Genomic DNA, 27,375 nt, shown 5'->3' with positions numbered 1-27,375 from the left:
AAAACATTGCTGCACCACCTCCTTTTTAGCATCATCACCATTTAAATATTCTCTTTTCGGTGGAAAAATAAAATGTCATGCAAATTCACAATATTGTATATCTCATATTTTAGACACAAATTCCTTCAGTATATATTCTCGGGGGTGTCATTAGGGGACACGGCATCAGCTTTCACAGCTATGCTGATGACACGCAGCTGTATATTGCCGTGTCTCCTGATGACACAGGACCCATTGATACCCTTTTAAATTGCATTTTAGATATCAAGTCATGGATGGCAGATAATTTCCTACAGCTCAATGAGGACAAGACTGAGGTTTTAGTTATCGGTCCCGAAGGTCAGAGAGAGAAGCTTTTACCAAAACTACACATTTTTAATCCCTCACACTGTGTGAAGAACCTTGGCGTCATTTTTGACTCTGAGCTCAGTTTTATTCCTCATATTAAAAATGTAACCAAGATTGGTTTTTATCACCTTAAGAATATCGCCAGAGTCCGCCCGTTTCTCTCTCAGGCTAACACGGAAGTGCTGATGCATGCCTTTATTTCCTGTCGTTTAGATTACTGTAATGCCCTGCTCTCTGGCCTCCCGAAAAAGAGCATTTCACCACTGCAACTACTGCAGAATTCAGCCGCTCGGGTGCTGACGAGAACCAGAGGGCGGGAGCACATTACGCCAGTTTTGAAATTGCTGCATTGGCTCCCTGTGTGTTTCAGGATCGATTTTAAAGTACTTTTATTAGTTTATAAATGTGTTAATGGTCTTGGGCCATCTTATTTATCTGATTTGCTTTTATCATACCAGCCCTCGCGGATCCTGAGGTCCTCTGGCGCCGGCCTTTTATTTATTCCAAGGGTGAGGACCAAAATGCATGGCGAGGCTGCATTCAGCCATTTCGGTCCTCACCTTTGGAATAGCCTGCCAGAGGATGTCAGGTCTGCAGAGACTGTTGATATTTTTAAGAGGAAGCTCAAGACACACCTTTTTAGTTTGGCTTTCAACAACTTTTAAATAATTTATCTTTTCTTTTGATTGAAGATAATTCTATGTTTTGCTTTGAATGTTTTAAAGCACTTTGAGTTGCATTTTTATGTATGAAAAGTGCTATATAAATAAAATGTGATTGATTGATTGATTGATATTTGCTACTTATCCACATAATAAAATGTTTTTTTTTTCAAGTTGGCTTGATCAAGCTTTAAGACACCTGAAAATACATGCGTATTCAACAAAAACTGTACATTTTGCGTCAACGACTATTATCATTTTTGCCTGAGTATGTGTGTGACATGATTGTGGTCATAATATTTAAGGACTCAGGAAGAGACAAAAGAGGCATTGTCCATATTACTGCACTAGCAAAGGTAACAGTTGGACAGATGGACTTGGCAAACTCTCAAACAGGGTCGATCTTTTGCCGGACAGCGGATTGTGCAAGAGACTGGTGTTCTTCAAGCTCACTCTGGATCTTGGGATGTGCTGTCTTTAAATGCTTCTGTAAATTACTTTTGTTGCCGCAGTATGCAACATGTTTATCACATGCTGGCCCTTGCACTAACTTTATCGACGGGTAAACAAAAAAACACGCCACACTTCACTTCCTCTCTGCCATGCCTGACACGTCTCTTCTCTGTCCTGTATATGAAACCGCGCATTTGACTCCATGTCACGTCTCATTTCCTGGCCATGTGACTCGGACCAGTCTAATCTTCCAATAGATATGGGGGGGTTCTGCAAAGTAAACTACCAAAAACTATTGAAAATGATGCGTGCGCTCCCTTTTTTTTTTTTTAAGTTGGTATCGATACTTGTTAAGAATAAGAATAAGAAGGCCTTTATTGATCCCACAGTGGGGAAATTTTCAGTGTTACAGCAGCAAAGATATAGGTCACACAGGGACGGCGGCATAATGTAGCCATTAATGTATAACATTAACGGCAAACATTCAGGATCAAACCTATTTAAATATACGCAGTAACTATGTGTATATACACACCAACATACATCTACATAAAAAGTATGAGGAACACTCATTTTAGCCTGTACATAGTACAGAGGAAAAATACTCTAAGTGACAGTGCTGCAGTACTGCAGTCAAATGTAAGGAACAGCGTTGGATAAAAATAAAACGAGACTAATAGTAGTGGGGAATGTTGAGTATTGCACGATATAAGCTCAGGTGCCGGACTGCACAATTGCACTAATGTCCGCCAGTTTGTAGAGACTACACAATGTTATTGTTAAAGAGTCTGACAGCAGCAGGCAAGAAGGAGCAGCGGAATCTCTCCTTTGCACAACGAGGGTGTAACAGTCTGTCACTGAAGGAGCTGTGGAGTGCTGTTAGGGTGCCCTGGAGGGGGTGGGCCGGGTTGTCCAGCATTGATGACAGCTTGGCCATCATCCTCCTGTCCCCCACAGAATCCAGGGAGCAGCCCAGGACAGAGCCGGCCCTCCTGACGAGTTTGTCCAGCCGCTTCTTGTCGCGGGCCGAGACGCCACCTGCCCAGGTGGCCACTCCCTGGAAAATGACCGATGCAGCCACCGAGTCATAAAAGTTCCTGAGGAGTGTCCCCTGAACCCCAAAAGACCTCAGTCTCCTGAGTAGGAAGAGTATGCTCTGACTCTTCCTATAGAGGGCCTCTGTGTTGTCGCTCCAGTCCAGTTTATTGTTCAGATGAACACCCAGGTACTTGTAAGTTGAGACTCTCTCAACATCTGTTCCCCGGATATTCACTGGTGCAAGTGCAGTGTGATGGCGCCTACCGAAATTCTCCACCATTTCTTTGGATTTCCCCGCATTGATCAGGAGGCGGTCTGCTGGCACCAGTCCACAAAACCCTGAGTAAGTTCTCTGTACTCTGATCATCTCCGCCTGTGATGAAGCCGACAATCGCAGAGTCGTCAGAGAACTTCTGCAGTTGGCAGGTAGGGGTGCTGTAGTTGAAGTCCGAGGTGTAGAGGGTGAACAGGATGGGAGCCAAGACAGATTCAGTGACTACTAATCATCAACGGTCTAATAATGCCCCCTTCTGTCAGCTTGTGTATTTCAAAATCCTCTCATTCCAAAACATCGCTCGCCATTGAATGTGCTGTGTTTGTAGCGCATGGAAATTGTACAGTCTATGGCAGGGGTGGGCAATTCCGACTCTCAAGGGCTGGTATCCTGCCTGTTTTCCCATCTCTCCTTGCTGGAACACACCTGATTCAAATGATAGTATAATCAGCAAGGTCTGCAGAAGATGGATGACGATCCTGATCATTTGAATCGGGTGGGTTGCACCAGGGTGACATAGAAAACATGCAGGATACCGGAATTGCCTACCCTTGGTCTATGGTATAGCGAGCGGTTTAGCTATATCTACGTCACATCCGGTGGCTACAGCCACGATTCCTCAAGCTTCCATGATGTTCGGAAACACTCGGAATGAGTAAGTAAAACCCATTTTCCAATCGATCTGTGGTTGACAACTTGCAGGAAGTGACTTGTATGTATTATAAAACCTATTAGCAATGAGAATATGAATTTTAACAGACTCTGAAAAATGTTTGCACCCTGACCTTTAAGCAGCAAAATCCACCCCTTTTGAGCCATCTCAGGGGGCGGCCATTTTGTCACTTCTGTCTACTGAAAATGACATAAAACCATTCAGGGCTCAGGTAACGACCAATCACGGCTCACCTTCAGAAAACAGGTCAACATGTCATTTTCAGTCGACAGAAGTGACAAAATGGCCGCCCCCGGAGATGGGTAAAACGGATGGATTAACTCTTATTCCACAAATGCTGTATTTATCAGAATACCTTGTTTCAACTAGTGGGCTTGCATAGAACATATTCTTGAAAAAAATATGTTTGGGTTGACCAAATGAGTAGCATGTGAGTATCGATATATCGCTACACCCATCTCTAGCTCAGAGTCAGACAAGCGGCTCAGCGAAGGCACACAACAACATTTCCAGATTTCAGTCAGACAAGCGGAGTGCTCATTGAATTTGAACAGAAAGAGTGACTCACTGCACCATGGAAGACTGTTCAGAGCCTGGTCCATCCCTCAAATCTGTCCCCCAAGCAACAACAACTCACTATTATTCCTCGCAGTGGCCATCGAAGCCTTGCCGTGAAAAATAGACTAAAGACGGACTACAGACGAAAGACGGATTAAATACATGGGCTTCCGACTATGCTTTGTCTATTTAAAAAATGTTCCCGTCATTTGTTAACCATCAGCAAAATGGGCGTCCGTCTTAGGCGGATAGATGGAGTGGTCTGTCACATGTAGACGGAATGCCTAGCTCTGTTGAGTAGTGGATAGACAAGCCTGGAAATCTCCCATGCTGGGTTGGCACTTCTTTTGGTGCCTACACTGATAGTCAAAGTTGTGTGCATTGCTTGTACAAATATTGTTGAACACGAAAACGATAAGACTATGCCAGATGTTGTTAGAATGAGTCTTATTAGTGTCTTGCAGGGACATGCATAAGTTTGGCTTAAGCTTCCATTTTCTGCAGCTCCAAGTCAGTGCAGAGGGACATTAAATATTCAACAGACATTCACCACCATGCATAATAAAATGAATTTAACACTAATATGCCAAGTAAAGGTATAAAGGCTCTTCTGTGGGGAGTGTCTTTACACATGCCGGAAAAAAGATGTGAGCCATTAGGTTCACATCACATCAAATTACATCATTTATCATACTGTATCTTTACTCTAGCCAGAAAATGCGTGTTTATCCTGTAGTGATAACACAATTGTCAAACACTGCTGTTTAATCAAGACTTGCTGTGTGTTGGAGAAGTGTGCCAACGTGCATAGCTTTGGATGTGCGTCTCAGACACATTTCACCAAGTTAACTCAAGTTTCAATCAACGATACCGTGGTTCCATTTCTGCTCATACAGTAATACTACAGGCTGAGAAGTCATGGTCTTTTAGTGAGGCACTTTTGCCAGAGCTGCATATGTACCAGCAAATATTGGATAATACTTTAGAAACACAATATTTCCAAGTCCAATTTCTCTAAGTTCCCTTTACAGGGTTTTGCCAGGGTGCCATCAGACCCGAATGTGTTGTTCAAGCAGTCAATGGCTATCACTGCCATATGCCAATTATGTCAATGACCTTTGGGGCAGCCTTAGATGACAATGCAAAATATTCTGTCTACATTACAACATCGACTGAAATGCAATATTTTTGGTTTTTTTAAGTGTTCAATGAAGTAAATTAAACGACAACTATTTTTGTAAGTGCAAAGAAAGACTGCAAAAAAGGAGGTAAATCAGACTGGAAGAGAGCACTATATAATTTTCCTATCCACAGTAGTAGTTGTAGTACAGTAGTAGGTTGTTGTCCTAATTAAAAAAAAAAGGTTTCCAGCAACTGTGACCCAAAGGTTTTAATGTCTGACTGACAGACCAACAATTTTCTTTACACTTGGGAGACACTTGAATCAGATAAATTAGTGTGGTTTTAGCTTTGTCACGACTGCAACATGTCATGGCATCACAATAATGGAAATCCCATCTCAGGAGAGAAGAAGAGTGCTATTTGGACCACATAATGTTCCCAATTAGGTACGAAAGAGCAGTATAGGCTCTCTGGAGCCTCCAGAGTCGCAGGTGATTATTCAACAAGTCAAGGCCTAAAGGTTTCAAATAAACGGCAATCATGGATCAACACGTGGGTGCTCAAACCAATGTAATGAGAACAATGAACAGTGAAATCCTGTACATCAGTGTGCGCAACATTCTGGTTTTATCCACCCCGAACATCTCCTTAATTTTAACATATAATTCACTGATCATCTTGGAAACAAAATATTAAACATTTCCCTGCAAAGTGCTTGCGAACCCCTAGGATACACGAATGCCTGGTTGGGAAACACTGCTGCACATTACCACACTTTGTTTTGAGTGATTTGTCTCCTTTGTCACTGCTTCCAGAACCGGACATTGCTTTTAGTTATTCATAGCTCCTTCTGGTGTTGTGGTTCACTCGTTTAGAAACAGCTGAGTCTGCTGGGGATCCATTAGGCTTAACATGTTCTCTACTGGACCAAACAGCCTTCTCCCTCCTCCTTCATTAGTGATCAAACCTGCTTCGACCCTCCTCAAAGTTGTACATTTTTTACTCTTCTTGCAACTGATAAATAAACATACATTTATTCAGCTTCAGTGAGGAGCAGCAAGATGCAACAGAATGGCTAAAAATGGATGACGTCAGATTTCACGTTACTGCCGGGGCACGTCAGTTTGTGGACACTAAAGGCCTAGATGGACCAAAAAGACGCTGGCCAACAGTGACAGATGCTTACCCCCTGCGGCGTTTGGCCCGGCTGTCGGCAAGTCATGCTGGAGGAATACACCGCAACGACAGACAGCGACGGTGACCATTAAAGTACTTTCCGGGCATGTGTGAGATGCAATACGCTTCCATACCATTGGTGGCGGTAGTCACCATTTCTCATGGTTAGAAAAATCCAACCGGAAAGCTGTTGGTCGGGGGCGGATTTTAAAAACGTAAACAATGCATTCAGCTATATTCTTCGCTTACAATGAACTCCCACGTGAAGTAAACCATCATGTTCTTGACACGGTATTGTAAAATACTTAAATTGGCATCCCTCGCTCTTGTACTTGTAAGAAGATTAAGGCAGCGAAGGCGTGCTCACTGTTTTTCCGCATTTGTCACTTCCCGTTGGTGCTCTGAGCGCTGATTTGCTAGCTAACAGCCAATTGGAGTGACCAAATGTCACGACCGGCGACGTCGATTCTACATAGGTAAACACCCCCAAGACGCTTATAGACGGGTTACGACACTACGACGGTGCCCACGACACTACGACGGTGGCCACTACACCAAACAGACGGCGCATTCAGACGCCACAACGCTTCATGACCTCCGACGTCGGTTTGGTCTATCACGGCCTTAAGAGTGAGTGAAGCACAGGAGCATGAGGAGTATCAATTGCAGGATGAGGGCAGACACAGACATGTACAGTATGTGCATGTTTGGATGGGTTCTTACTTTATTCTCCAGTCGTCCGATGAGTTCAGACAGGCGATTGATTTGAGCCTCTAGACCCTCTTTTCTTACCTCCACAGCACCTGCACAACATACACGCATGTATGAAAAAATATATACTTGAACACTTATTTATAGATTATTCCTACAGCTTTGGAGATAAACTGCACTCTTGCATTTTATTGCCCTCTCAATTTATTGAAGCATAAATCAGTCATTTAATGCATACTGCGAATGCATTTGTGACAAGTTAATTACAACCACCGCATCCTTTCTGATGTTTCATTTGCATCGGCATTAGTTAAACAATTTCAGTTGCTTGCTGATGTAAAAAAAAAAAAAAAAAACGTGCTTTGGTGTTGCGTTTGGAGATATAGTTGTATATTTCACAAATTCTGGGACTGTATGTAACCTTATGAGAGGGTCAACACTGTAGAGACATCTAGTTGTATAATGCAATGCAATTTTAAATCACTGCACAACAAAAACTGTAAAAACAGAACAGTATACTGTAAAAATGTACTGTATACTGAAAGAGTAATAGCTTCAGCTTTGATTAATTGAATTTTGAGTCAATGGTTAGGTTTTATGTCCTTCTAATATGGCCACTTCAAGTTAGATGAGGTGATGTGATGAATTTACTAAAGATCCCAATTGCACAGAAAATAACATTTCAAGACCATTACTAAGGAACCACACAAAATGTGAAAATTGTTTCTCACAAAAAAAATCTCTGTGTCAGATGGAGTGATAGAACTATTAATTCAAAATATTCAATCAGCCACCAGTGTGATGAGACCAATGTTTATTTCTCTCTAACATACACGTACATCTTACATTTAATAATTAGTAGTGATTTCTTTTCAAGATTAATAGGTCTCATAAATATTTTGCTGTTTTAGGTCATAAAATATTCATAATTTCTTCAATGAGCGGGCTTTTATAATGCTTTTCTTAAACGATCCTCTAATGCATTTCTTGCAAATTGCACTGTACATTAATACAATTTTATTAATACATAATAAACCCCTAGATGTTGCATATCTATTATACTATACATCACTCATGATCATGGGTGCAGATGGGATTATGGAATTTGGAGGGATGGGGACCAAGTTTATAAAAAGTAGAAAGTGACACGGGAGTAGATTCTCATTTCTGAGTTCGTCCCAGTGCCCAACAATAGTAAAAAATCATTTCCCGTCCCGCTCCAGGTGAAAACAACTCTTACTCCTGCTTCCGATCAGAATGACTCCCGCCTCCTATACTGCTCCAAGTTTGGAGGTCAGCTACATTGAAAATGTCTGCGCATCTGTCTGAGTTTTTATTCCCCATCTGGATAATCCCGCTCCTGTCTGCTCCCGTAAGGAAAGGTAAAATTGACTCCCAATCCTTTGGAAATCCCACAGGATTCCTGAAAAAATGTCAACCTCTAATAAAATGTAACGGTAATGTGAAATTCATAGGCGGTTTTACAAATGCCAAAAAAACCTAATGCCTTGACCCCCAGTTGCCACCCTTGACTGTTCGCAATGAATCTATCTATGTTACATTCAAATTTTTATTATAAACTTTTCTTATATATTGGGCGGCACGGCGGTCGACTGGTTAGCACGTCCGCCTCACAGTCCAGAGGTCGTGGGTTCGATCCCGGCTCCGGCCTCCCTGTGTGGAGTTTGCATGTTCTCCCCGTGCCTGCGTGGGTTTTCTCCAGGTACTCCGGTTTCCTCCCACATTCCAAAAACATGCATGGTAAGTTGATTGGACTCTCTAAATTGCCCCTAGGTGTGATTGTGAGTGCGGATGTTTGTCTCTGTGTGCCCTGCGACCCTTGTGAGGACAAGCGGTATAAGTAATGGATGGATGGATGTTTCTTATATTATCTCCATAGTGTTGAAGGATCTGAATCTATAAGAATGGCTTTATATTAGCAAACAGGTTAACCAAAAACCAAATTGGGAGTTACACATCACATAATCAGTTCAAAGTCAGCATGCCCTGATGTGAGCACGGGACCAGCTGGTGAAGATCAGCCCCATAGGCAGGGCCAGCCAGGGAGGAGACCAACCCACATTATGTTTAGATTTTGAAGACAGTATAAATGTGAGGGCTGCATGTTAGACCTCACCCCTTTTCTGCCCTCGCCCATCTCGGGTGAGAGCATAGGAGGATGGAAAAGCTGCCCAGATCTGATCATTGTATGATTCCTGAACTTCAGAGATGGTAAAGAAAACTCAAAATTCAATCGATTTGTGTGAGTCTTTATTTATATTGGATACCATCTTGAACGATTAAACGAACACGCATTGAGTAAGTAGTTGTTTTGTAAATTGCTAATTGGGCTTATGGACTCGAGACCCACAAAACTCCAACAGAGTGTATAAGAAGTGTTTGGAATTTATTTCTACTCCTACCTGGAAGGGGGTTCCCCCATCTGCGGCCCCTTCTCAAGGTTTCTTTTTTTTTCCCAGGTCTTTTTTAAAATTCTTTTTTTCCCTTGCTCTGCCGTGGGGTAAAGATGAGGGGATGTTATTAATATCTGTTAACTGTGGGCACAGGAAGCTTTTTGAGGCTCTTTTGTGATTAAGGGCTATATAAATAAATTTGACATGACTTTAGGTGGTTACTCCCCTTTACTATTATTTTGAGTGTGATTGGTTAATTCTGAACTCAACTACATTCATTTTATAATAGGGTGTGCACACATGTGCAACCCTGCCACGGAATCTCAGTTGTTTGTTTTTACTTCCTCTCTCATAAATATATATTTTTTTGCAATTAATTTGTACAGTTTATAAGACACATTTATAGTGGAATTAATTTTCATATGATTTATCTTGGCGTCATTTTTTTAATGAAAAAAACCTCAGATTTTAACAAGAGTGGGTAGACTACTTATTCAATCAACTGTATATATTATCTCAGGCCTTACACGCTTTATATACTGTACATGCTATCAAATTGCTGCTCATGCACGTCTGGTTAGAGGCAATGTATATTTCATTACCTTGTACTTCTGACAACTGTAATGACAACAAAGTTTAACTTAATCCAATACAAACACAAGGCTAATGTTCAGTTTTCCATGAATGGCAGGAGCCCAAATAAACTGAGAAAACATCATAAATCATTGCACCCCTTTGGAGTAAGTTCCGCCACTTCTGACTGCAGTGTGCTTGTGTTCCTTTCTTTGCACTCATCACCCACTCCCACCCCCACCTCATACTCTCTCCTGAGCATCCTTCCACTTTCTTCCCCCTGATGGCTCCCTGCAGCTAATTGGAGAGCTGACTGCCCACTCTTCATTAAAAGCTTTAACAGCCAGTCAATTAGCTGCTACCTTCCTCCACACCAACACACACAGAAACATGTCAATTAAACCAGGGCCTGTAACCATGGAGGCTTTTGGACATTAAAGCCCAGTGGTCATTTTGATGGACTTTGCAAATAAGTGCCCTGCTCAATTATAAAAGCAAATCAGAAATTACAGATTTCAAAATGAGCAGATGGCTGAGAGGAGCAGGCACCTATTGACTTTCTCCTCAATTAAAACATACTTTTCGTTGTACCAGATTCACCCTATTTAATATTTTTATTGTGTGCCAGCCAGCTGTTTGATGTTAACATCAGTCCAAGTCAAATTAGCTGGCTCCTAAGTGCAGCTGTGGACCTTCTATTTTTTATATTAGGCAGGTCTGGAAATGAGTTTACAAGGGCTGCAATATGGTAAACGTTAAGAAAACTCCTTGAATCTGTATTATAATAAATATGATTTGTATGGCATTTACACATTTTAAGAACATTGTAGGAGTGTGTGAGTAGCTCATCTCACACATTTAACAGTGGAGGCTCTATTTTCGTTGGCAGGCACATGTGCATTCAGCATAAAAAATGGCACATTTTCATTTTCATACCGGGGCAAGTCTCCATTCCTGTGTTTGGGAACTTGGCAGACTGCGCTACTTCATGCTGGGTGTTTTGGCGGACCGAGGGTGTATTCTATTGCATGCCCTGGCGTATCTGACAATTATTGACAGAAAGTAGATTATACCTTAGACCAGGGGTGGGCAATTCTGGCCCTCGAGGGCCAGTATCCTGCCTGTTTTCCATCTCTCCCTGCTGGAACCCACCTGATTCAAATGATAATATAGTCAGCAAGGTCTGCAGAAGCTGGATAACGATCCTGATCATTTGAATCAGGTGGGTTGAACCAGGGTGACATAGAAAACTTGCAGGAGACCGGCCTTCGAGGGCCGGAATTGCCCACCCGTGCCTTAGACCAACTAAAGCAGGTCTAAGTTGTGGCGCAGGTGGATTTGGTCGAAGCACAGGCATGAGATCCGCCTGGAGTTCATAAAGGCTCTGGATGTTGAGGGGCTGTCATGGTTGACACGTCTCTACAACATCGCGTGGACATCGGGGACAGTGCCTCTGGATTGGCAGACCGGGGTGGTGGTGGTCCCCCTTTTTAAGAAGGGGGACCGGAGGGTGTGCTCCAATTGCAGAGGGATCACACGCTTCAGCCTCCCCGGCAAGGTCTATTCAGGGGTGCTGGAGAGGAGGGTCCGTCGGAAGGTCGAATCCCGGATTCAGGAGGAGCAATGTGGTTTTCGTCCCGGCCGTGGAACAGTGGACCAGCTCTACACCCTCAGCAGGGTCCTCGAGGTTGCATGGGAGTTCGCCCAACCAGTCTACATGTGTCCCTCGGGGAGTTCTGTGGGGGGTGCTTCGGGAGTACGGGGTACCGAGCCCCCTGATAAGGGCTGTCCAGTCCCTGTACCACCGATGTCAGAGTTTGGTCCGCATTGCCGGCAGTAAGTCGGATTCGTTTCCAGTGGGGGTTGGACTCCGCCAAGGCTGCCCTTTGTCACCGATTCTGTTCATAACTTTTATGGACAGAATTTCTAGGCGCAGCCGAGGTGTTGAGGGGGTCCGGTTTGGTGGCCTCAGTATTGCATCTCTGCTTTTTGCAGATGATGTGGTACTGTTGGCTTCTTCAAGCCGCGATCTCCAACTCTCGCTGGAGCGGTTCGCAGCCGAGTGTGAAACGGTCGGAATGAAAATCAGCACCTCCAAATCTGAGACCATGGTCCTCAGTCGGAAAAGGGTGGCGTGCCCTCTCTGGGTCGGGGATGGGATTCTGCCCCAAGTGGAGGAGTTCAAGTATCTTGGGGTCTTGTTCACGAGTGAGGGTAAGATGGAACGGGAGATTGACAGGCAGATCGGTGCAGCGTCTGCTGTGATGCGGACCCTGTATCGGTCTGTCGTGGTGAAGAAGGAGCCCAGCCAAAAGGCGAAGCTCTCAATCTACCGGTCGATCTACGCTTCTACTCTCACCTATGGTCATGAGCTGTGGGTCATGACCGAAAGAACAAGATTTTGGATACAAGCTGTCGAAATGGGTTTCCTTCGCAGGGTGTCCGGGCTCTCCCTTAGAGATAGGGTGAGAAGTTCGGCCATCCGGGAGGGACTCAGAGTCGAGCCGCTGCTCCTCCGCGTTGAGAGGAGCCAGTTGAGGTGGCTTGGGCATCTGATTAGGATGCCTCCTGGACGCCTCCCTGGTGAGGTGTTCCGGGCATGTCCCACCGGCAGGAGACCCCAAGGACGACCCAGAACACGCTGGAGAGACTATGTCTCCCGGCTTGCCTGGGAACGCCTTGGGATCCTTACGGAAGAGCTGGAATATGTTGCTGGGGAGAGGGAAGTCTGGGCTTCCCTGCTGAAGCTGCTGCCTCCGCGACCCGACTTCGGATAAGCGGGAGATAATGGATGGATGGATGGTACTTTTTAGATATGAATTGAATGAATAAAACACCAACGTCAGTCTGCAAAGTGTGTCAGTGACAATCACTCTGATTGGTTGCCAGCCAGAAAGTCCATCCCCATTCAAAGTGGTGCACAGGAGTGACATATATTTTAAATATCATTAATAAATGCCAATTATGATAGCAAAGAAAAAAGACGTTTTCGAGATGATAGTTTGTTAGCATCGTGCAGCATTAAAAGCAATACAACTTTATTTATATAGCACATTTCACAACAGCTGCAACTGTAACAAAGGACTTTACATATTAAAAAAAAACAATAATAGAACAACAAAGACGGGTAACACAACACAATTATCAACAACTTTTTTTGGACTAAATTTGGACCACATTGGTTGGGTTAAACACAATCCAAATTTAAACGACTATTTATGGGCTAAATTTGGACTATGTTAGAGGGGTTATAACACAACCCAGTTTTTAACTACTATTTTTGGACTAAATTTTGGACACATTTGGATGACCCAAACACAGACCAATTTTCAACGACTATTTCTGGGCTAAATCAAGTCTAAGACGGACCGACCAGATTTAGCCCAAAATCCAACGTCCAGAAGATGTCTGGTGCTCGGTGGGTACATACTGTCATTTTATAATCTGAAGTCAAGTTCGTTCAACTATTGTGAAAATGGGTTTGGAAAAGAGAACATGCTTACAGTATTGCAATGTTTTTATTTACCACAATTTGAAATTTCAGCACAGATTTTAGCAAGAATCATGGATGTTGTCTGAATATAATTGGCATTGTCACTCCATCTCCTTTCCTCATTTGCCACATGAGTACTTGTAACAATCAACAACGCACAGTGGCATGATTGTTCTTGTACCAACAGTTCATTCGGCACATTGCCCTTTTCTCTTCACCAGGTGTGGGAGGTTGCTAGTGAAGTAACTTGTCCTTATTTGCCTTCTTGGCTTCCACATGTGACTGGGCAAGCTCGCTTGCAAGATCCACAAGGAAGTGCACCCGTCTCTCCTTCACTTCAGTACATTCCTGATAAAGCACATGGGCTTTCAGTGTGGTAATGTCGATCATGTTTCAAAACACAGCAACTGGCAATCACCGTGTTCCTGAGTGCACAGGAATATTCTTGCACCTGGTCCATAACATCTACACCGCACTTCCTGGTGTTGTAGTCTGTAGTCTGTGACTGTGTTTGGCTTTCTTTTCTGGGTATCCCCAGTCTCAACCATGCTGTGGATGCTACTGAGGATTCAGACGGGCTTCCTCTGTTTGGGCGCATAAACTCTCAGTGTGACACTAGAGATTGAAAATACTTGATGAATAAGACTATATTAAATGCTATTATGGTCGCATTTTCACATACACCATGATGACACTCTAGCCCTAGGTTCAAAACAAGAAAAAACAAATCCTGGCACTACATCATAGAAAATATCTACAACACACCTGGGTGCTGAATTCATTGCGGTCCAAAGTCGTTTTGGCTGATTCTGGAAACTCTCTGCAAATCTTGTTAACTGTGCCAAGGGGTGTGGTCTTCTGGCTGAGTAGTCGTCGCGCAAGTGACAATGATGTGAAGAAGTTGTCTGTGGTAACGATTATTCCTTTGTCCATGAAAGATTCCATTAGCTACATCACCACATTTTCAGATAGCCTCTCTCCTTTGGGACGATTGGGGCCTTTGCCAAGATATAGTACAATATTACACACGTACTTGGATTTCAAGTCACATGCTACCCAGAACTTGATGCCAAACATGTCGGGTTTCGTTGCAAAGTACTGCACGAAACAGCTGCAAATCTTCGTTGGAAAAAGTTGCTCATCAATGGTGATGTACCTGCCAACCCAGGCAGGTAAGATGTGATGCAATTGACAACAAAACACTGCCAAACATCGGAGACTGCAGCAAACTTGTCAGTAGCAGCTCGCTCGCTGCGTGCGTCCTTAGTTCAGGGAGTGACATAAACCAACTGCCATGCTGTCTCTGGCATCCCTGCTAAACAGTCCACTCCTGGCTAGTTCTAAGCATGTCAAGCGAGATGAAACAGAAGAATCTCTGTAAACAACTCAACATCGTCCTTCTGACCAAAGCAGTTGGCTCTCCATCTGCGGTGTAATATTCGATTGGGCTGTGATGGACAGGCCTTCAGACTTGTTCTTCATGCCACACAGTGCCATCTTTTTCCTTCTCTGTTGGCCCAGTGTGTGTCTCCAGTCAATCTCTCTTTTCTGGTGGTGGCGGTGGTGAAGTCTTCTCATCTGTACGGTGATCATATTTTCGAAATGTGAGCAATGAAATATAAAAATGTTATGAGCAACAAAAACCAAAAACCCAAAGAAAACCTTAGACTTTCTAGTGTTAAAAGAGATGGGTTAATAGTTGTATTTCATGTGACAGGACATGGACTTGAGTATTTTAATTGTAATAGTTTTGTGTCCATATTTGTCTGTTAATTGTGCTGCCATATTATTTTGAAGGTGGCCAAGAGACTCAATTGAACAACCATCAGCTCCACACAGGGAGGCCGGAGCCGGGATCGAACCCACGACCTCTGAACTGTGAGGCCAACGTGCTAACCAATCGACCACCGTGCCGCCCCTTGCTGCCCTGTTTCTTTGTCATGCCAAGCTGAACCCCGTCACCAAGTCAAGACTCATTACCATGCCAAGCCACAGTATTCTGTCAATGGTATTTCATTTCTTTTTTTTTTTTAAATCTCTTGAACTGTCCTCCTGCTTCGCCTCCCTGCATTTGGGTCCTCCTCCACGCCAAATCATATTTCGTGACAGAATGACCCGACCTACAGCGGACCCAGCCAGAGGTGGGCATAGACGGACTTCACACCACCAACTTGTAAGCAGCCCCACTCAGCCTGCCAGCCAACCCCAAACCCTTTGTGTAGGAACCCGTTTTTTCTTGTCGTCTGTTTCCCCATTTGGTCATTGTTCACAGTATGTTTAATTATCCCACTATTCTATTCCCCCATGTTTTGCTTAGACTCCGATTTTGATTTAGAACCTGACCCAGACACCGATTTTTGTTTCCCGTCCCCCAGTCAGCTTTTGTCACAGTCTTTTCCCGACGAGTCCGTCCCCGAATTACCCTCATCGAATCCTTACTTGGGCACTCGATTGGCCATCTACCGTGGGCCTCCACAGGGTAGCCAGCGACGGCGCCCAGGTAGGGGCTCAACTCCTTTTTGTAAACACTGCTCTCTTCTGCACCCCGAGCCACCTCGTTCACCGCCATCTTTGTCACCTCGGCCACAGTCTGTTTCCACAGCTCGTCCCAAATCAGCAGTCTTATGTAGTCCATGTTCCCCGATACCTGTAGTCTTGGCACCCCGTGTTTCTTGTCCTCCTCCTCAACCTTTGTGGCGGCAGGCTGAGGTGCAGCTTCCCGATCCCGCACCGGCCCCTCGCCAGCGTCAGGTCGCCGCGCCGGCCCCTCGCCAGCGTCAGGTTGCCATGCCGGCCCCTCGCCAGCAGCAGCCTCCTGCGCCGAGCCCTCGCCAGCAGCAGCCTCCTGCGCCGAGCCCTCGCCGGAAGCAGCCCCCTGCGCTGAGTCCTCGCCGGAAGCAGCCAGGAATCGGCTGACCTTCTTCTCAAAGCCCTCCATGGTGGTAATTTGGACTTCATAAGCTAGAAGTAGCCAGAGGAGATGAGGGAGGATACCATACTGGTAAATCCAGGCCTTGAACTTTCCAAGAAGTCCTGACTTGTCCACAACAGAGAGCCACGTGTTGAGGTCATCAATGGTGTCCTTCAGGTTGCCAGTAAAGAGCTTGCCCAGCCTCTTCACTGGCTTTTCTGACACTGATGGAATTCTTGTCTCCCAGTATGAAGTGGAACTGATCAGAGACGTTTCCCTTCTTTAAGACTAAGGATCTGAATTTCTCGGGCTTAAAGTCAGTACTATTCTTTTCATATTCCTTCATTGATCTTTATCTGTGCTTTGTGTACCGGAAAATAGCAAAATAAGAATATAATTCCTTGTTGTACCTATTTTTACTACGAACAGCATGCATTGGTTCTGAGATTTTTTTTCATTTAAGAATGTATTCACACTACCATGAATAAAGACCCAATTACACACCGGTTGCATTTCAGTGAGTAGAAGTAATCTTATTCTACTCCATTTTTATAATCACATGAACCTGTTCAGTGGCCCTCTGATGGCTGAATACTGCACTCTGCCTACAAACAGTTGATTACATTGCCAGTAGTTCTCCACCAATATCAGCCGCCTCACTGTATGCATATTGATTTTTGCCTGGTGACGGTATGAACAATGTGTGCACCAGTACAGACAACTCCTCTGGTCTGTGGAGCAGCTTCAGTTGTATAACAGTTGATCTGGTGCAACTCCTATACCTCTAATATGCTTGGAGTGCTGTGGTTTACCTCTTGGGCTTCATTTGCTACATTGCACTGTCTACAAAAATCTGTACTTCATAAAAATGTAGTGAATAACATAAGGCAATATTTGCTTTAAGCCTGAAGTGTGCCCAAGCATGATTACAACACCGTTTTTACTCATGCTAACATAACTAATTATAACATTCAGCATGTATGTGAACACACACACATGCGGACAGGCATGTCCAAGCAGGACTTTTGTCCCCCATGTGCTGGGCAAACCCTGGACAATTAAATGCAGCTGATTTAAAAAATACAATGGAGAGTTGCAGTAAGCATAGAACAGAAATATAATACAGTGAGGGGCTGCTCAGCCTGGAGTCAGCGGGGGATATTTTTAGCTCTTCGATTCTCTTTCCCCCACTTTCGTACTCATCTTTTGATCCTTAACCAATTCATCCCCCGTCTACTGCAATTCCACTGCCTTGCATGTTTATCTTTCTCCCGACCAAAGCACAAAAAGATGACATTCTGTGGTCTCTACTGTATATGTGCAAGTAACAAGACTAGTAGAGATCACTGACACAGTGAGGGAATGCATATTTGACTCAATAATAACGGTATAGCTCATACTTAAATTCAGAAAAAGAGGAACAAGACAAGAAAGGAATTGGGAAGAATATACCAATGAATTAATGCCATCTTCCTGACTCAGGATTTTCTCCACCATCTGTGTACATTTTGAAAAATGAATGCTGCATGCTTCTTCCAGAACCCAAAGCGCTAGTTTTCTGCATAATGAATATGTACACTGTCATAGTTGATGAACTATACATGTTTTATAGCAAGGGAAGGAGAAATAAACACATATTGTATGTGTGTTCAGCTGTAAAGAGAGACTGTTGATGAACTTCTAGAAAAAAATACCTGTAATATCCCAAATGTCCTGGATGCAGTTGCTCCTACTAAAACTAAGACCATTCCATGCCGACCTAAAACACCTTGGAGGTACACGACAAGCATCATGAGTTTGAAATCAAAGTGCAGTGTAGGTGGATACGAACTAAACCTATACAGACAATGTCTGTCATGTAATTGAAGGATTTGTCCCTTAGTAGAATCACGCTGGTAATTTCTGACTTTAGATCAAGGCTTGGCAAGCTTTCACACTCAAAGAGCCATTTCGACCCAGTTTTCATGGAAAAGAAAGCCCTGGGAACTGCAAACACTTATTGATATTAACCTCCAAAAAACATCAGCTCGTTTGAGTTCCCAGGCACCGCTTTGTTCAAGTTGTGTAATACCTTGTTGTCCTCACGTCCACATATTACTACCTACAAAATACATTCAATTGGTAATTTGACACTTGAATTGATTAAAAGAGTATAAAAAACCAAGCCGGCGACATCCGAGTACTTCAAAGTCAGCGCTCATCGTGCCCCATCCTTTAAAACATCACACCAGCAAACACACCTGCCCAATACTATGCATCTTCATTTTGGCTACAACGCCTTCTCAATACGCCTTCTTTCAGATTTAAAGTCATGAGTGATGCAGCAAATAAAACAATGATCCAATTAACCGCGTCTAAAGTGCATATTAAAATGAAACCGAGATTGACCTCACGACACACGTGGGGGGGGGTCTTTTATAAAAGAAGCATCTCATCGATCCATATTAAACAAGAGTGATGAGTGAGTGATGCAGCAAATAAAACAATGATCCAATTAACCGCGACTAAAACGCATATTAAAATGAAACCGAGATTGACCTCACGACACACGTGATTTTTGGCCGACTGACTATATAATTTAATTTTAATATATTGGGGTCCCAATAATGGTACAATTTACGACTACAATTAAATAAACGAAAAAAAACATAAGATACTTTGTTCAGATATTGTGCAGTTTTAGTGTTGCTGGGCTCTTTGAGCATGCTGGATTCCTGCTGACACGTCAAGGGCTGTAAAATTCAAACATCTCTGAAGAAGGCGAATGCTGATCACCAAAATTGCACAAGGTCTCAAGAAAGAAGTTAAAAACTTTGACTTACTAAGAAGAGATGATGCATGTTTTTGAGACAAATAACTTACTCTAATGAATTGGGTTATCTGTTGTAGTGAAACATCTGATGCATAGCTGGGGCACATCATCAGTGATAGTCCTGAGATCATGGGGTGTTTTGGGCCTTTCAAAAATCAAACACCCTCACTCAAGTGGCCCAACTGAGGTTCATGACGTCTCAGCTTGAGCTCCAGCAGCATTTAACCACGGATCTACCCTTTTTATCCAGAGCCACGTCAAGGCTTTCTCTGCTGCCTCTGTGTTGTTGTAGATGGCTCTTCTTTTCTTCTTTCCTGCGATGCCGAGTGCAGTGTAGGCTCTGCACAGAGACTGCCCAGCAAAGTCTCTGCACCCTACCTTCACTGGCAAGCACCTACAGTAGCCTTCCAGCCTTGTCTGTGGCAGTCGCTGAATAGAAGATCATACTTTTCCCTCTTCCGTTAAAAGGCCTCCCCTATTCCTTCATCCCACGGCACAGTGAGTTCCAGCATGACAACGTTCTTTTTTGCCTCTGACAACAAAACGATACCAGGTCTGAGGGTGGTCCTAGCAACATGCTGGGGGAACTTGAGTTGGCTGACCACTGACAGCTGACAATCCTGCGCAATTGATAGAAGCCCTGATGTTGCTCTTGGTGTTGTACTTGGCTTCTCCCCTGCTCTGACAACGTTGATAGCTTTCTTCATGGGCTTTGACCTCCGACAGCTAGCGACGCCACTACAGATGCTCTGCGGTGGTCTTGAGCACCTGATCATGGCGCCACCGGTACCGGCCGTCCCCCAGCACTTTTGGGCAGCAACTCATGGTGTGCTCTAGGGTCCCCTTTCTCTGACACAGGGAGCATGCTGGTGTGCCGACCAAACCCCAGCAGTGCAGGTTGGGAGCGATGGGAAGTACATCATAGACTGCCTGAACTAAGAACTTGATGGGAAGTGGCTCTGCCCGCCACAGGTCATTCCACGAAACCTTCCTCTCCGCAACTTACTCCCATCTTATCCAGGCACCTTGCTGTATCATTCCCACTGCTCTGCTGGATCTCTCCTCGTCCACCACAGCTCTCACCTCATTCTGGACTAGTTGCCTCTGCTCCTTCCCCCCCGAGCCTTATCAAACCGGGGGAATGAGATGGTTCCTAACCTGTCCTTCCTCTGGCCACTGTTCCCACCAGGACTCTTTGGCTAGCCGGGACTCTGCTTGCTCCACTACAGCCTCTGCTCTCCATTTCCTGCCAGTCTTAACTGCTATTACCACCCCAGATACCTGTGGGTCCGCTAACTCACGGAATTGCAGTACTTCCCTTGCGCGCAAGACCTTGAATTCCTCTTCAATGGATTTCAAGTGGAGTGTCAGTTTGCAGGTGTTTCCATAGTGAGCAATGTTACTCAAGCTCCTCGGCAGTCCTAACCACCTCCTTAAGTAGCGGCTGACTCGCCTTTCCAGATCTGTGATGGTCGTGATTGGGAACTTGTTGAGGAGCAGTGGCCACAATGTCCTTGGCAGAGTCCCGTGTTGGTAAACCCACGCCTTGAATTTTCCTGTCTTGTCCATCTTGTCCACATCCTTCAGCCGTCCCTGTAGCTCTTCACAGGTGTTCTTGACTGAGGCTGAATCCCTGAGACTGCTGTCGAAGAACTTTCCCAGGCTCTTTATCGGCTTCTCAGAGATAGCAGGGATTGGTGTTCCTGCGATAGAGAAGCGGAACTTGTCTGCTACTCTAACTTTCTTCAAGACCAATGATCTTGACTTTGATGGCTTGAATGACCGTCAAGCCCATCCCATTAGCATCTCCACCCCCATTAAGATCCATCTGCCTCCAGGCACTGACTCTGTGGTCACTGTCAGGTCATCCATGAAGGCAGGGATCGGCGGTTGGCGGATCCTCGATTTAGCCACGGGAACTCTGCACTCTGGTTCTGGGCATTACGTCAGACTGACAGATCAGTCCGTCAATCCGAAAATGTCCAAAACTGATGGACTAAGCACTCATAGAAGAGGCTTTTCATCTGTCAGAATAAATGTAAATAACCACGTCCATAAGTGACGGACTGAGAGGGCCGTCACTGACTGATGCCTGTTGAGTTGACATGTTCTTTTGGGGGTGGGGTGACCGACTGATGGACTTGTGACGGCCTATAACTGATGGACTTAACTGACTGACTGACCGATGGTTACAATTCCGACTCAGCTTTAAAAAGACAGACTGTTGAATGACGGACGGGTACCCAGGCCGCTGATGGATGTTGAATGATGGCCCAACAAATGGAAAGGGGTAATGCTGCATCATGTTAGGGGCACACGTGTCAACTAGATCTAGCCCGCCACATAATTTTATGTGGCCCACAAAAGTAAATTATGTGCATCGGCCACATGTTTCTTGCTAAAATACAAAAATTGCACATTGTCTTATAAAAACATGGCGATTTTTTTGTTGTCAAAGCACATTTTAAAATAAATGCAATAACATTTGAACAACAGTTTTTACTTGTCTGTGATTTTAAAACTAGATATTTATCAATTTGTTGTGTTTATAATGTTTGCTAATATGAGGCAAGCATACATCTATTTGGGTTCACAGTTAAAACAGCCTTCTGAAGGAAGCAATAGCGATGATGTGGCCCATGAGAAAAATGAGCTTGACACTCCTGTGCTAGCGGCAGGAGGGTTTATATACTGTAAATACATTAAAATCAGTACAAACTTCCATCATTTTCAAAGCCTTTTGTTTGTCAGAGTAATGAATTGTCTGAATTCACTATGAAAGGCAGTTTTCATCCATCCATCCATTTTGTACCTCTTTTCGACCACTGAGGAACCAGTAACATGGAAGCCCAGACACTTCTTTTAACTCTTCCAAGGGGATCCCAAAGCGTTCCCAGGTCAGCCGGGAGACGTAGGCCCAATCCCAATACCCGCATGTGCACCTTACGGTCTTAGCTGAAGTGCACATGTAATCGAAGTGCATGAAGGGTTCAAGGGCATAGGTGACAAGTGCACAAAAAAGGGAATTGGGACACTGCATGTGACATCATCTACTTATGCCACTGCTTCAGTGAATATGGTGGCATGGGTTGTTGTTTTGGAAATGTTGCTGTTTAAAATTATATTATCCTACCCTCACTTGTGAACAAGACCCCAAGATACTGAAAACCTCCATTTGGGACAGGAACTCCCCCAATCTGGAGATGGTACTCCACCCTTTATTGACTGAGGACTACGGTCTCAGATTTCGAGGTGCTGATTCTCATGGCAACGGCTTGACACTCAGCTGCGAACCGCTCCATTGAGGGTTGGAGAATGCGGCTTGACGAAGCCAACAGAACTATATCATCTGCGAAAAGTAGGGATGCAATACTGTGGCTACCACAACAAATCACTTGAATGTGCCTAAAAATTCTGTCCATAATGGTTATCAAAACAATTGGTTACAAAAGAAGGCTTTGGCTGAGTCAAACCCTCACTGGAAATTAATCAGATTTACTGCCGGCAATGCGGAACTAACCCTAAATCACAGGCACCAAGCTGACCAGCGATGTTGGTGGCAGCAACATTTCGCATCAAAGGCAATGCATTGAAAATCATCCATCAATCCATTTTCTGAACCACTTATCTTCACATAACTTACTCCTTTCCCAACCGATTTTCATAAAGTTTACTTTCTTGTCATTTACAGTAATATTTAAAGTGCATGCTATCAATACTGAACATGCATTATTAATACTTTGGTTTTCAGGATATCAACGAACGTGGAATGCTGCAACACATTGCACGTACATGTATTAATGTCGCCATAGGCACAGGTGTATCATTGCTACCAATTGTTCATATCTGTGCTATCGACGGTCAAGGTATTCGGTTCCCAGAATGTATTGTATGGCGCAATGCATTTAATTATTGAAGTTATAAGGATGGTGATCCTTGTCATATATGTGTGTTTGTTAATGTGAGTCTTGTTTAACTGTCACATTCATGTCTGATTTATGTTGCTTTTTGTTTTTGTCTTTTGTTTATCAGAGCTGGGCAGCGACCCTCCGTCCCCAATTTCCGTCCTGCATATTCAATCGACCCACGCCGTCTCAGCCCCTCCTTCGCCGGCAACAGCCAATCGGCGTCGATAAAATAATCTTTACATCACACGCAGGTGTCGGATGAGCAGACACATCGCCAAACAAAGAAAAAATATCAAACAAAAACAACTGATAACACACACGCACAGCGTTGTCATTGGTGAAATAAAAAGAATATGGGACACATGTCATTTCATCTGTGGGACTGCAAGGTACACCACACCCTTTTATTTTTTAATGTTTCCTTACTCAACAGTGTGTCAGGAGTGCCGCACCTGCATGTGACGCGGTATTGGTAAAGTCCGTTCTTGACGCCGGTTGGCTGACTCCGAACGACTGGTACCACGTGGGTCGATTGAATATGCAGGACGGAAATCGGGGACAGAGGGTCGCTGCCCGGCTCTGTTGTTTATAAACAAACTGTGACTTTCGGTTGTTTATTAAAGAGTGACATCCCAGTCAGTTCTTAAATGAGTTGCAATGCTCACCCAAACATTGCTTGTAAAAATCAAAGTTTATGACTTATCAATTGACAGACCCATCCAATGACCGTATATAATTGATATATGTACACATATCGAAGGAATCAAAATTATGATGTGATACAGTTTACTATATAGTAAAATGTGTACACCATTATGTGTTATTGGATATCTGTGTTCATTATTGTAAATTGTTAGGGTACATAAAGACAAAAACCATCAGTCCACTTTGGCTAATTTTCCGATGATGTTTGCAAATGTTAAAGGGCTATGATCAACTGGTTTAATAGGCAGGTCGATTAATTGATCGGGCCCTACTTTTTATCGTCTTACTGTTTGAAGTTCTAGTGCAGGGGTGGTCAAATCCAGTCCTCAAAACCCACAATCCTGCCTGTTTTAGGTTGAAACATTAACCTGTTTCAATTTTTGAAAGAGGTGTGTTGCCGTAGGAATAAACCTAAAACAGGCTGAATTGTGGCTCTTGAGGACCCGACTTGGCCAGCCCTGTTCTAGTGCCACTTACAATAGACAGTCAAGCCAAAGGACCACACGGAGGCACCATTATGTCAAAGCCAGGGTAACCAGAACTGCAATGTTAGCATAAATAAGCATTAGTTTATATTGTTACCAGTGTTAGCTTCTGATAATCGGCTCATACTCCAATGTTTGTTCTAAGTAGTCAACATCCGGAGGAGGAGAGGTTATTTCTGTTAAGTCATGTCAGGCACCACACCACTAATTCATTGAAGGATACAGTAATTTGGCAGCTTGCCACCTTCTCGAGTGAAATTGCAATCAAATGTTGAAGGGCACTTGCTTTATGGAGGGGTATGGTTAAATTAGCTGGTTGTGGCTTTGGACAAGTCCTTTTGGAATACCACATTATCATGTCTAGGGCTGTAGCTATCGAATATTTCAGTAATCGGATCTCCTACTGAAAAATCTATAAAGTAATTGGGTACTCGGAGAAATACAAATAATACATACCGGCATGTTTTAGCTTGGTTATGAATACAGAGGACCAAAAAAAAAACACATTTCCACTTAATAATGAATGACCAACTGGTTTTCATTTTTAGATAATCAACATTCATTCATTCTCAACACCTATCCTGTAGACCAGGGTTCACCAAGTCCGGTCCTCAAGGGCACCTATCCTGCATGTTTTCCATCTCTCCCTGCTGCAACACACCTGTTTCAAATGATCTGTATCGTTATCAGGCTTCTGAAAAGCTTCCAATGAGCTGATAATCTCAATCAGGTGTGTTGCAGCAGGGAGGGATGGAAAGCATACAGGATAGGTGCCCTTGAGGACCGGACTGGGTGACCCCTGCTGTAGACTCTACAGCCGGCTGACTTCAGGCAAAAGGCGGACTACACCCTGAACTGGTTGACAATCAGTCGCAGGGCACACAAAGAGATGAACAACCATTCACACCCACACAGTCAATGGGTGAGAACCGATTACACGCTGCCCGCACACAAGTCAGCCGAGTGTACCACTACACCATCAGCGACATAATCAACATTTAATTCTTAAATCGAATATGTAAATAGCAGCACACTATTTTCCTCTCTAGAAACAGTCCGATTTTACACAACTCTCTCCCCATATTTTGGTCCATGAGACGAAGTGACGTCACACCCCTAGTAGTGATTTTGACGGCTAAAACAACACACATGATCAAGCCTGGTTGGTTTGTTCAAAAGTGATTAACAGGAACGACGACTGTGTCAGGCTGTCAGCATCAAAGAGTGCAGAGTCATTTACGTCATTTACCTCAGCTCTCGCTATCTTGCCTGCTTAGCGGCTATCTGTTAGCCGCTAATTCTGGAGATGTTGCAAAAGGCTGACAACAGGCAGTGTACAATATGGTATCAGCATAATTATTTTCTTTTTTTTTTGGCGGAAACAACGTCAAGATAAAAGTACTCCAAGGCATTGACGTCAATATATTATTCGGTAAGGTTTATTTCGAAGTTGGCCGTCTTACTGTATTGGTAGCATGTTACTGTCATGTATTGCATGAACAATTGTTGCTGTGGTTAGCTTGACTTCTTTCTGACAGTACGTAAATGAGCGGGTACCCGAGGCAGAAAAAAATGTCTCAAGCCTTTTTTGAACCGAGGTACTCGAATTACTCGAGGAGCCGTTTCAGCGCTAATCATGTCAAAACTAAAAGGAAAGCAGAGCTGTAATGGGTTTCACTGGAAACACACATGAGCAAAAGTGAACACCGTTTATGTGTGTGTGTGCGGGGGGGAGGGATCATTTCTTGACTGGCGATTGGTCAGCTGCACACACGCAGTCACCACAGAAATTGACACAGTGTAATTCAGCAGCTAGATGCTTCTTCCACACGGGAAAATAATCAATGCTGTCTTGTACCTGCTCACATTTACTATGCCATTTGCAGTTGCTTGTTTACATTTAGCATCAAAGTGCAGCCACTCGTAGCTCAGCTCCTAGTTATGACAATAACAAAATCCATACTTGCCACTGGCAGCATGCAGGGCGGGCTGAGGGGCTGATATACACCTGCTGAATTGTAGGGCTGGCCCCCTCAAATTAGCTGCTTTGAATAATTTATGAAATATAATATTAAAATTAAAATACTAAAACTAATACCATACAAAAATTATATATATAGGGGTGTATATATATATATATATATATATATATATATATATATATATATATATATATATATATATATATATATATATATATACACTAAAAACAAAACTATGGTACCACAATTATGGTATTTTGATGATGATTTTAATATTCCTACAGGGAAGGCTCCAGGATGTTTTTCTCTCTGTGCTGAAGGGGGGCATGACCGATACGTTTGGTAATTAATACTATATTTTCCAATATCAAATAAAATTCTGGAGAGGTTTAACTGGGGCTACAAAGATTTCTGACAGGGCAATAGCCAGTCAACCCCCCTCCAACCCCATACCCCTAGCCCTGGTGTAGTGCCAACCCTGTGTTCTTGAGAAATGTGGGAGCTATTTTAAATTGTGGGAGAAAAATTCATAATTAGTCTCCTTTAAAGAATCACCTTAAAATAACTACAATATTTGTTACAACCACTACCAAGGTTGTGGTCAGCAGTCTCTAATATTGTATGCTTGTATGTATCCTACCAGGATTGATTAATCTGTATTTGTTATCAAAAAGGGTAAATGATAAAACTTCAACACCAATCAACCTTGGTGTGAACAATCATAGAAACCTCTTGAAACCTGCTCACATCCTCATCATTATTCAACTCATAATAATTTGATTCACTGAAGTTAACCAACCGGATTTACCCAAATAATTGGCTCTACCACAATGAATCATGTTCAGTCAAGTAGACAAGCAGACAATGAAGGTTGACTGTTGCCACTGCGAGGGCCACCGAGGCACACCCTGGCCAGATGGCCCTGTCCACCAGAGGCTTTCTCAAAAAGGAATAAATCGGGAAGTAGATGTGTGTCTTTTTATTTGTTCTGCGGTTTATTGTGGGCTTCATAAATGTGTTATCACACAGCAAAAAATGAATGCACACTAAGCCTACTCAATATTGTTACACAGTATA

At 43.6% G+C, this 27,375-nt stretch overlaps 1 protein-coding gene and 2 pseudogenes across 3 annotated transcripts in view; all 3 read right to left on the bottom strand.

Moving 5' to 3' along the window:
• Window positions 1-27,375, bottom strand: part of necab2 (N-terminal EF-hand calcium binding protein 2) — a 172,427-nt gene that overhangs the window by 61,798 nt on the left and 83,254 nt on the right. For all 3 annotated transcript variants that reach the window (XM_086027938.1, XM_086027936.1, XM_086027937.1), the window contains exon 8: window positions 7,028-7,107. In XM_086027938.1, coding sequence (XP_085884064.1) covers window positions 7,028-7,107 — 80 coding nt within the window. The remainder of the gene's footprint in view (window positions 1-7,027; window positions 7,108-27,375) is intronic.
• LOC147148337 (uncharacterized) lies at window positions 13,730-17,232 on the bottom strand (annotated as a pseudogene).
• LOC147148336 (uncharacterized) lies at window positions 19,408-22,154 on the bottom strand (annotated as a pseudogene).

Source organism: Filicampus tigris, chromosome 4, assembly GCF_054856515.1.
Source record: "Filicampus tigris isolate MCC_2025a chromosome 4, RoL_Ftig_1.0, whole genome shotgun sequence".
NCBI lineage: Eukaryota > Metazoa > Chordata > Actinopteri > Syngnathiformes > Syngnathidae > Filicampus > Filicampus tigris.
Note: the sequence above shows the minus strand (reverse complement) of the source record. Positions and strands in the feature narration are given on the sequence as shown.